Source organism: Mastigoproctus giganteus, chromosome 3, assembly GCF_048544385.1.
Source record: "Mastigoproctus giganteus isolate SK-2022 chromosome 3, ASM4854438v1, whole genome shotgun sequence".
Taxonomy (NCBI): Eukaryota; Metazoa; Arthropoda; class Arachnida; order Uropygi; family Thelyphonidae; genus Mastigoproctus; species Mastigoproctus giganteus.
The window spans coordinates 235,507,953-235,520,495 of NC_143577.1; the positions used below are offsets into that span (position 1 = coordinate 235,507,953).

The 12,543-nt window shown below is 33.5% G+C and overlaps 1 protein-coding gene across 3 annotated transcripts in view; it reads right to left on the minus strand.

The window, feature by feature from the left end:
- The window catches only part of LOC150088897 (uncharacterized), a 599,507-nt gene that overhangs the window by 428,804 nt on the left and 158,160 nt on the right, over positions 1-12,543 (minus strand). For all 3 annotated transcript variants that reach the window (XM_090369705.1, XM_090369706.1, XM_090369707.1), the window contains 4 exons: positions 8,289-8,408; positions 7,973-8,101; positions 7,452-7,589; positions 2,802-2,906 (listed from right to left, as the gene is read on the minus strand). In XM_090369705.1, coding sequence (XP_090225831.1) covers positions 2,802-2,906; positions 7,452-7,589; positions 7,973-8,101; positions 8,289-8,408 — 492 coding nt within the window. The remainder of the gene's footprint in view (positions 1-2,801; positions 2,907-7,451; positions 7,590-7,972; positions 8,102-8,288; positions 8,409-12,543) is intronic.

Consider the following 12,543-nt stretch of genomic DNA (forward strand, 5'->3'; position numbering starts at 1 on the left):
TATATAGTCAGAGCAAGAGGAAGGATGGCACCAGAATTGAGCTTACTCAATCCACTGAACACTTCATACACCTCAATCAGATCTCCTTGCAAGTACTGCCTAGTTTCCAGACAATGAAATTTGCAGAGCTGAAGAATACTCTTTTGTTTCCTTTACTAATCTCACTGCTCTTCTTTGCACCCATTTTAACAGATCCACATCTTTCCTAAAAATGAGGCTTGCAGACCTGTATGCAGTAAAGATATGGAATAATCATTGCCTTATACGACAGAATAACCATCTCCTTATTCCTGCTGGCAAAATTCCTGTATATTACTGACAAAATTCCAGGAGTTGTGTGGCAGTCTCTCTGCACTGCACTCTGTATGTTTTCATCTTCCACTACCCATATGCAGTGTCTTGCATTTGTCAATGTTAAACTTCAATAGATTTTTCTTCAGTAGATTTTTCAAACTGTAGAAAAATCTAAAGTTTGATTTTTCTGTTGTTTCAAAAAAACAATAGAAAAATCAACCTATAGCATCAGAAATGAGATTCATATAGAATTATATTTATTTATATCACTATGATATAAATAAAAAAGAACACAGCAAAGGCCAAAATCAACTGCTTTATAATCAGAAGGAAAACAGGACTGAAAATTAAACAACTGGAGTTTCACAATTCATAATTCAATTGTGAAAGATAAGCAAAACTATAAGATAAACTAAAATATATAAAAAAAAATGTCATTCAACACATCATTAAGAGATTACAGCATAATATTTTACCACAGAAAAATTGTCATTATGTACTGCTTCAAATCATAATTAGGACATGACAGACTAACAGTACCTGCAGGTTGATACTCTTAATACTTTCTATAGCAAAGAAAATAATACCAGTTTACCATCCATTGTTTTATAAGGCAATACAAGTTTAAACACCTGGAGTCACTTAGATAAAAAGAGAAATTGTACAGATTCGAAGTAGAATTGAGAAGAGGTCTATATATTTTTGACAGAAAGAAATGGTTTACATCGCCATATAGACTTATACTCTTCTTGAAAAAGGTATATCACTATGTATGAGAGAGATTAAAAAAATATTAGATTATGCACTAATGTTCATAATTCATCTCTCAAATAGCATTAGCATTAGTAGAGACACATGATGCAAGAAAGCAAGTTTATGCAGCATCAGCAAAAAAAAAAAAAAAAAAAACCTCTCCCATTTCACCCCCCCTCTCCCCATTCTTTCCAAATACCTGTCCAGCCCAGCCTTAAATTTAGGCTATCAACTTCCACAACAAAAGATGGAAGTCTGTTCCACCAACCAGCTACCCGCTGGCTAAAGGCAAACTTCTGCACATCTATCCTACATCTGTCTTTCCTCAATTTGAATTTATGCCCTCTCAGGTGATTATTCTGAGCAAGAGGAAGAATCCCATCAGCATTGAGCATGCTCAAACCATTCAAGGCTTTATACACCTCAATCAGATTACCTCGCAGGTGCCTAGTCTCCAGACACTGTAATTTGCAAAACTTAAGCCTTTCTTCATAAGAGCAACCCTTTGTTCCATTCACTAATCTTGTTGCCCTTCTCTGTACTCGTTCCAACAGCTCTACATCCTTCTTAAAATGAGGCCTCCATATCTGTATACAGTACTCAAAGTGTGGCCTGACCATTGCCTTATACAAGGGGATAATCACCTCCTTATCTCTGCTAGAAAAATTCCTGTATATCATTGACAAGACACCATGAGCTACTCTTGCAGACCGTCTGCACTGCTCAGAAAACTTCATATCTGCCTGCACAATTACACCCCAGGTCCTTTTCGTTCTCTACCACTGTCAGTGTAGTACCATAGAGTTGATATGTTACTCTGGGGTTACTGCTTCCCATATGTAGTACTTTACATTTGTCAATGTTAAACTTCATTTGCCACCTCTCAGCCCATCTGCTCAACTTTTCTAGATCCTGTTGCAGCAGCGTACTGTCATTAGTGTCCTTAACAACCCTACCAACCTTCGTATCATTTGCAAACTTGGACATTAAGCTTGATATACCATCATCAATATCATTTATAAACACATTTATAATAATTTGATATTAATGAAGAAATCAATACCAATATTAATATTTCTATTTATTTTGATTTTTTTTAACTTTTAGATGTATTGAATTTATTTTGAAACAAAATGAATGAATCAATTAAACAAAACAAAATTAATTTTTTTTTAAATAAATAAACCATAGAATAATGACTGATGAAGACATTTTGCAGAGCATTTCTCAATTAAAATTTGTGCATACCCAACCTTAAGTAAGACTTAAAATTAAATCAGAATAAAAACAGTAGTGAATAACATACTATTACTCAAAAGGCATAAAAATCATTACGGAACAGGTTCTATATATGTTTCCCCACATGATCTTATTAGATACAATATGGACTTAGTAGCTTTAATGTTACTAACTCAACAACAACAACATCAGATTCTATAAAAACCTATAACAAACAGTAAAATATATCCAAGTATTATGGCATGGAAAACTGCTATTCCTACTCAGAGTTCAAAGACTTTCATTTTAAGAACTTTACTTTTATTTCTGTTAGAGGCTGGACAATTGGGATTTGGTAAAAATAACAAGAATCCATATTAGGAGATTAGTAACCCACATAAAACATTAATATATAAATTCAACCTGATAAAACTGATTTTAGTTATCCATAGTTTAAAAGATATTTAAACTGGAAAGTAATTGAAAAATTTTAATATAACTAAAGAATTCCTGTAGGTGGATGCATATAATCTTACGTTTGCAAACTTGTCCCTCTAGCACATATGGAGGAGGACAATGGCACTGTCCCTTTACACACTGTTGATTTTTGGGACAGTCAGTAGCCCCATGGCATCGAATTTCTAGGGAAAGAGCAAAAAAATTATGCTTTTCAACAGTTATATACCAGACTAATAAAGAAATCTGTAAAAGTTTTAACCTTATTTATTTATTTTTTTTTAATGAAAATCCAAAAACAAAAACACATTAAAACTTATAGCACTTAGTACCATATATGGGTTGAAAGCTGAGAAGACAAAAGATACTTGTTGACATCAGACTTGAATTTCTGTACATTGCAGTTTTCAGGAAATATGTAGGAAGGAATGCTATTCCATAAAACATAAGTTGGAAAACCTTTGTAAGAGATAAGTTACAAATTAACTTAGCTACCTTCTTTTGAATAGAGTCACAAAGCTTATGTGAGGTTTCAGGGGACCACCCCAGATGTGAGAATAATGTTTCATATTAGGGTGGATCTGAGAGTTGTACAGGGTGAGTAGTTGTTAGAAGTAGTTAGAAGGATAGTAACACTGAGAGCAAAAAAAAAAAAAAAATCAATTTTCAAGCAACATATTGATGTACTTATGCTAAGAGAGATCAGAGAACAGGGTAATCCCTGATATAGATAAGTGATCTTGTCTAGAAACCTCAGTGTTATTAAAGATAAACAGGAGCAGTGCACGGTGCACTCTTTTTTGCGAGGAAAAGACAGGACTGAGATTTAGAAGGATTGAAATCAACTAAATTATCTTTGCCCCACTGAAAAATTACCTGAAGATCAATATTTAAGGAATTGGTAGCAGATATTCAAGAAGTTGAAGCTGTTTGTGCAGGACAAGGTTTCTCAAACTGGAAGGTGAAATTCAATGTGCTATCATCGGCAAAACTATAGATAGGATTTCCAGTCAATGGAAGAAGGTGATTAATATACAAGAGAAAAAGAGTAGGGGAAAGAACTGAATGTTGTGTTCCCCAGCATTAGTAGAGAAGTTAGAAGAGAAGACAGAGCATATTTACAATCCACATTGCCACTCATTAAGAGTTGGTCATTAAAGGATTTAGTATTGGAAACTGATGCAAGAAAGCAAGCATTTTGACGCATACAACAGACAGAAGTTTCTTTCAACAACAATCATTCACTTGCTGGCTGAAGGCAAACTTCTGCACAACTATCCTGAAATCAGCCTTCCTCAATTTGAATTTCTGATCCCTCATGTGTATAGCCTGAGCAAGAGTAAGAATGCCATTAACAATGAGCTTACTCAATCCATTTAAAGACTTAAACACCTCAATCAGATCGCCTCAAAGGTGCCTAGTCTCCAGACGACACAGAACTGACACCTTTCTTGGTAAGACCCTCTTTTGTTCCTTTCACCACATTTCGGCGCCTCCGTAGCCAGATGGGCAGGAGCAGCAGTGCGTAGCACACACTTCTTGATTAGACCGGGGTTCGAGCCCGTGACCACCAAATACAGAGGATGCGGAAAGGTCAGGGAATGACAACCGCATATCGCCGGAGCAATATGGCCTTAGTTGCTAATGCTCCTTAAAAAAAACCAAAACCAAAAATCACCACATTTCATTGCCCTTCTCTGCAATCCTTCCAGATCTACATGCTTACTAAAATGAGGCCTCCAGACCTATATACAGTACAGTCATCCATTTTATGAACTGGCTGGATATGAGCAAATTTACAAGCAGAAGAAAAAACACCAGTGGAATAGCAAAGTATACAAAGGCAATATAAAACAGGCACAAGTTCAAGAGCACAGGTTTTAAGAACAAGTGGAGAGATACCATAAAGAAGACCTGGAGCTTTCTAAGCAACAAGATTGTTCAGATTTCTTCTAATAATCTTCTGTCGAAAAACCACAAGAGGCATTAAGTAGGGTGCACTGGGTTTAACAGGAGGTGGTTTACCAAGATAAGAAGAGTTAAGAAAAAGGAGTGTTAAAAGAAAAATAGGATGCCAGTAAGTCAGTTTTGTCTTTAGCTGAGGATATTATATAACCTTCCAGTTGCAACAGATGTGGGAATAGTGATGAAGAGATGTTGTAGCCAGTCACAAGAGCCCAGAATGCTTGATGACTATTTGGACAAGAAACAAGTATTCTACTCTTAGTCTGTTCAAACTTGAGTTTTGACTGATTAATAACTAGTTTAGAATTGTTGCAAGCTTTAGTGTGGGCAGAAAATGAAGCTGGAGAGTTCAACAAAAGCCAATTACAATATGCTACATTTACCTTACCTTAGCACATTTATTTGAAAACCAAGGTTTAGATAAGGGACTACATTTTAGTGTGTAATGCAGAATAAAGGATTTCATCTCTACAAGAATAATTTGATATGATCTGAGCAAACATTGGGGTCAGAAGTCTTAAAACAGGGTCCAAATCAATTTGGTACAAGACAATTCACTGTATGCAACAATTTGATCCATGACAATTCAGTGCACAAAAATTTGGTCCATGACATTTTGCCATATATAACAAGGTGGTGTATGACAATTTGTTCAGTATGACGATTTGTTGATTTGGTGAATTCTGTGTGAAAATTTGGTGTATAAAGAAGAAATACTGAAAATGCACTCTTTTAACATGCTGTTCTATAAATGATTTATTTACTGATTACAGTATGGTTCCTATTTTTGATAGAATGCACTAACCACCTTTGTTTCAGGCATTAGCATATTTGTACGAAGCACCTATTATGTCACCAAGTCCATCTGTCTGTTCATCCATCTGCATGTAACAACTCAACTCCTAGCATATGGATTTTCATAAAATTTTATATTTGGCTCCTTCAGAAAAAATTGTTGAGCCCTCCCAAGTTTAATTAAAATCAGAACAATAGAAATCCAGCAATTATTTATTTTTTTTTGTCCATCCATCCACATGGATTTTCATGAAATTTTATATTTGACTCTTTTAGAAAAGTTTGTCAAGCCCTTACAAAAATTTAATTAAACTGGACAAATATAAATCTGGGGTCCCCAAAACCAACCATGCATCAAGGCTGATATCATTTCACGGTCCTGGAATAGCAGCATGGATTGGTAGTATGCATCTATTATCTTCGACATGAGTGTTTTGTCCTTCCATATTGTCAAGCTGTTACAATATGTATAGACAGCCATGCTGAAAACAACAGATGCATACTCACTTTCCAACCTGCTTATAAGTAGAAACTAGTTGAATACCTTTTACAAAAAAATAAATTTATTTAAAAAATATATTATTTGCCTTTTTTTCTATTATTTTCTAAATTTATGCATTCCTCCTGTTTAAGTGACCAAAATTTCTGTTAGTTTTTAAAATGTTTTACTTCATTGATTTTTTTAATTTCTGATCTGTATATGATGCACTAAATTGTCATACACCAAATTCTTTCATTCACCAAATTGTTGTAGCTATAAATTGTCTTTCATCAAATTGTCACATATAGCAAAATAGCAAGCATCAAATTGTGTTGTACACTAAACTGTCATGCACCAAATCGTGTCATACACTAAACTGTCATGCACCAAATTTTCACATACAGAAAATTATCCTATGACGAATTGTCTTACACCAAACTGATGTAATTCCTTAAAACTGTAATGCAACCAAGGAAAAGAAGAACAAAAATCATGCAGATCATCCCATTTTGCAATATAATGGCAAACAATCTGAAGCTGACAATATGAGAGAGGCACCATTGGAGAATAGATCATCACCAAGTTGGAATCTGAAATGCACAGAGGACCAATAACATTGATCGTGAACTTTGAAGGGTTGTGGTGAGAAAAAGATCAAGGGTGTTGGGTGTGTAATTAGGATTGTCTGGTATTCTGGTTGATAAATGAACAAGCTGTGGAAGTCGTCAGTAATTGAAAAAGCCTCAGCATCTCAACCAGTTGGGTCCATGTAACTATAAAACTGAAACCAGCTGAAGTTGTGAGCATTAAAATCATCATGTAAAATTACCTTACCATTAGAATGTTAGGCTGGAGAAAGTAGAGTTCCATGTGAGTTCCGTGGAGTTGGGAGAATGATGGAGTAACAGATGAATTTAACAGAATGGGATAAAGAGTGAGAAATTTTAAGCCAGCAGAGATCAGAGGGAGGAGATTCCAAATTAGGAAGTCTGTGACAAGAAATATCAGAGCAGACATATGCACAAGTAACACCTTTGAAGCAAAAAGAATCATACAGATTCGTTAGAGCAACTAAGATGAGTAGTTGAGGCAACCAACAATTGAGACTCAGAAAAAGTGTGGCTTGGCAGATTATAGGTGGAAACAGATACCATTAATATTGGAACTAATACCATGTATATTTGTGAAATGAATGAGAAAGTTTTTGAAGTTTAAATCTTTTTGCAGATAAGTCTGTTTTGTTAAATTGACTATTTGTGATCTTTAAAGGAACAAAAAATATTTTTAAAAAGTGTAAAACTATAATATGTACTTATTAAGAAGTTCCACTAAAGAAGATAAAAATCAAAACTTAAATTTGCCTGATATTAATCACCTAACTTTTTTCTTAAATTTGCTAAAAAAAAACATACATCTTTGCAACTATTAATAAATGTCTCAATTAATATAAATATTCAAATTTTAAATTCTTTGAAGATCGTGTACTTACCAATCCTATTACAGCCTTCCCTAGGACTGCCTGTGTAACCTGCAGCACATAAACACTGATAAGAACCTGGTAGGTTAACGCACTCAGCATATGCCCCACATAGTGACCATTCCTTAATTTCTGAGCACTCATCAATGTCTGCAAATAAATAACATATCAATTATGAAAGCAATTTAAGCTATCAGGAATTAGCACATTCTTTAAAAAATTTTCACTGCATATGAAATTTGCTTAATACTGAGTAGCACAAAATATAAATGATTTATATATATATAGAGAGAGACAGAGAAAACAGTAACTTAAAATTTCATACATTTAAACTAGATAAATTAGATTGCACTAAGAATCTATAAAAGGAAATAAAAGCATTATTTCTAATCCTGGTTAAAAATAATACTTTTTTGCAACATGTGCTGTAGTAAATAGTGAATTGCTAAAAAGCTTAATTCAACATTATAACTATGTATGTGTTGTAATAAAAAATAATCTGCATTAAATATTATAATAAATAAGATTTTTACCTCGACAAAAGCCAGTTGCCATAACTGTGTATCCACGGGGACAAATACAGAAGCCATATGTTGTTCCAGTAAAGACGCATTCTTGATTTTCTGGACAAGGATTATCAGTAGAACAATTACGGCTGACCACTGTTGAGATATGAAATTTTTGTTAACAAAATTGCTAAGAGTAGGTACAATAAGTAAGAAGAAATATCAGAAGTACCATATATGCATAGGTAAATCATAAAATGTTAAATACTATGTTTATACTATAATGTTACATACTATATTTATTAAAGTTGAAACAGAAAACTAAATATTTAAGAATACTTACAAATACAGTATTCACCCTCCTGGACAAAGGGAGGCTTACATCCACAATGTGAGCCTTGAAAGCCATCATTAAGACAGATTGTATTTCCAGGACATTCATTGTCTCTTTTGCAAGATATTACTACACATAAAAGTAAATAGTAAAAAAAATATATATTAAAATGTTTTTTTTAATTACTAAAAACTAATTTAGGTTGTAAATTATAATAAATATAGTAATAAATTGTAATAAATTAATTATAATGAGAGAGAGAGAGAGAGAGAGAGAGAGAGAGAGAATAAATTGAAGATGTTGAATGTAAAAGTACATAATATTACATTGTAATAAGCTTAAATATATAAATACACTGATCTTGCACAATTTTCAATGGAGTATTTAAAAATCAAAATACCTAGTGCCAACTCTTAAGGTAGTATCATGATAGTGCATGTAGTACTTTCTGTTGTGGACCTATATTATCTGATTGAAGTAGCATATTCTAACACTACTTCCTAGATGATGAATCTTGTATTCATAACTGTTCCAGAGGTGCCAGTGACTTTTTTGATGATCATGGGCACTCAACCAATAGGATAATATTTCTTGCAATGTGCAAAAGAAGGTAATCAATGATTTCAAAATGCAAACACTACAATTATGACAAGGACAGCACATGGTCTAGATATGAACTCTATAGCATCTCTGAAAGAAATCAGGAATAGCTAGCCACAAATTAAACCATCTAATAATTGCCAATTCTTAGATTTTGATGAGAGAATAAATAAATATATCAAATTCAGTGAAGCACTGAACTCAAGAGTTATGGTAGCTTATGCAACACTGCTGATGCCCTGTAGAACATACTAAGGTAAGTGTTGGATGTTTATTTAGGTGTGGAAATCTGTCTAGCCTATAAGCTTCTATAAACCATACTCACTGTTGTCAAAGCTACTGTTTTAATTGTTTTTACTGCATTTATAGTTTTAGCAGCTTTTGTCTCTCTATTCAGTGCAAACTTTTATCTATGCAATACATTAATTTTTTTTTTTTTTTATTAATGCACACCTTTACTTTAAATTGAAGTCTAATCGGCAATGTACAAGAAGCTATTATGAATTTGGGAGGATTTTCAAATATCTTCCTTTTTTTTTTAAAGAGCACTGATAATATTATATATTTAGTGAATCCTTTATAAAGCAAAAAATTTATGCATTTCATATGCAAATATTGTTTAGTAAAAAATATTTATGTCCTCAAGAAGCATACGTAAGAATCAAAAAATATGACATGAACAGTACAGAAGGGATGAAATGCTAAACTTAATTTATAATAAGTAGACCTAATATCCAACTGATTTTATATTTTATGGTGCAGCAATGGCAATTAAGATCATGTGTAATGTGCCAGAATTGATTAGTTTATTGGATATCTTATGTTATAAACTGCTTAAAGGTTGTCCTGGTAATAAACAATTTTTAAGAGATAAACAGGTAATGAACACTAAATTAGCAATTCAAAGACAGTGTTCAATGTTTCCTTAATAATTTAAAGGATTTTTGTATAAAACCCAAAGTTTTATAATGAAAAAATCCTATTTCCTCGAGACTTTTTTTTTTTATGAAAACCCCAAACACGAGAAGTATTAGAACCTATAGTACTTAGTACTGTGCATGGGTTGGAGGTTGAGAAGACGAAAGAAGATATTTGTTGACATTAGACTTGAACTTCTGTAGACTGTAATTTTCAGGAAATATGAATGAAGGAAGGTCGTTCCAGAAAACAGCAGCTGAATGAATAAACGAGGAAGATGAAAAGATGGTTCTGTGAGTTTGAAGTTGACAGTAAATGGATGTTGGCTTGTGGCAGCATGTGTTCGGACTGTTTTGAAAGAGAGAGCGGGAATTATAGAAGCCAATTCAGAAGAACAGTGTCTGTGGAAGTATCTGTAGAAAAGGCATGCAACAGAAACAGTACGTCTATGAGACAGCGAGTGGAGAGACTATGTTAGAGATGAGGCATTAATTAATATAACTGCCCTCTTCAGAATGGACTCTAGAAGCCTGAGAAAGGTTTTGGGAGCACCACCCCAATATTCCATGGTAGGGTAGATTTGCGATTTGTACAGAGTGAACAGCTGTTTGGAAGGAAAGTAACGCTGAAAGAGAAAGAGAAAACCAAGTTTTTTAGATGCAGAGGAAGCAATATTTGTAATGTGCTTGTGCCAAGAGAGATTAGAAGTCAGGGTAATCCCCAAAAGAGATATATCATTTTGTCTAGAAATTGGAGTGTCACCAAAGATAAGCATAGGAGCAGAAGAATCCTTTTTTGTGAGATATAAGACAAGACTGAGTTTTAGAAGGATTGAAATCAACTGAGTTGTCTTTGCCCCACTGGAGAATTACCTGGAGATCGGCATTTAAGGAATTGGTAGAGGATATTCGAGAAGTTGAAGCTCATTGAGCAGGGAAAGGTTTCTCAAAATGGAAAGTGGAATGCAATGTGCTATCATCGGCAAAACTATGGACAGGATTTCCAGTCAATGGAAGAAGGTCATTAATATACAAGAGAAAAAGAGTGGGGGAAAGAACTAAACCTTGGGGGACACCAGCATTACTGGAGAAGTTAGAAGACAGAGAGCCATCTACCATCACCCTCAGTGAGCGATCAGAGAGAAAACTGGATAACCAATTACAAAAAAAGTTGGCAAACTGTAAGATGGAAGCTTGTTTAGAAGACCTTTATGCCAAACACAATCAAAAGCCTTTGAGATGTCAAGAGCAACTGCTTATGTTTCACCAAACTTTTCCATTGAATTTGTCCATAAATGAGTAACATAAGCCAGAAGAGACTGAGACTAATGCAGTGCCAGAGAAAAACCTTACCACCTAGCAAGCAGTCATTATAACCATCTAAGCTGGGTAATGCCTGAAGAGTTCCCATGCATGAAATCTATTTAAAATATTGATAATTTATTTTAAAAATTTAGGAAAGACATACTGGAAGTAGTATTAAAAGAAAGGAGGTGCACAAGAGATGGAAAAATGTGTAGGAATGTCTGAATAACAGATTCAAGGTCAGGAGTATAATAATGACCCACAGATCATAATATAGAGAAATCATAAAAGGCAATTACATTTAACATTAAAACAGACCTAAAAGATTAAACTTTTTCTGTTTGTAACAGATATTAGTAGCGGAAGGGAGATTAAATTTCAAGAAGAAGTGCTAAAATTTTACATTATGCCCCTGCTTCAGATAATATGGAAGTAAACTGTGCAGTAATTCAAAACCAAAATAATTCATTTGTAGAGTGGAAATTAAGTCACCAATTCAATGATACAGTAAACTCTTGTTTATTGGGCCTTTTATTATCTGGATTTTTTTATACAACTGGCTCCAATTTCAATCTGGGTAAAATTTGAATAACTCGCACTTTGTTTAACTTTGCAGCAAAAGTGTCAAAAAAAAAAAAACTAAATGCACAAGAGCACAATACATCTTGTATGCCACTCAATATTTTTAAAATAGGCAAGACAGTTGAAAATCATGTATTTCATTTTAACATTTATTTATTATTTTAATATTTATTTTGTTCCAGCACATCTGCTCAAAATAAACCTTACAATCAAATGTGCCAAGAAATTTGTGTAACTGGACACAGTGCATTTTGCGTGGATTGCAATTTTTTTTTTCATCTATAGATTTCAATTACATGACCAGTTGTATTAGGTATAGAGTACAAGAGTAATGAGGGCATACTATTTTCTGATTTTTTATGGTTATACCTATACTTTTTAAATTCTACCACTGTCAATAATGATTGAATATCCAAAGCATAGTGAACGAAGGCTAAAATTTATATCGACTTCACTCTAATGGATATCTTTATTTTTAGTTGTTTCTGGTTTACTTTTTTCAGCAACATGCTAAACAATCCATTTCATTGCACATCTAATATTGTGATTGTTTTTTGGTATGGTTCCAAAAGCTTGTAATGGAATCACCCACATTGTTAAACCTCATTTTGCAAATATGGACATTGTTTTTTATGATGAAAATCTTCCTATTGCTAAAATATTCTGACAATTAACTGAAATTTGAAAAAGCACTAATTCAATATTTTTATGATTTTTCATTCAGTTTATAAGTTACTATAGCTTGAAGCTTTGTCTTTTAATTTCTTTGACATTTTTGTGCTGCTAGCAGTAGTGTAACCATATTAACTCTCAAAGCCACTTGCTATAACAAAAGTTTACTGTATCCACCTTCTTTGCTT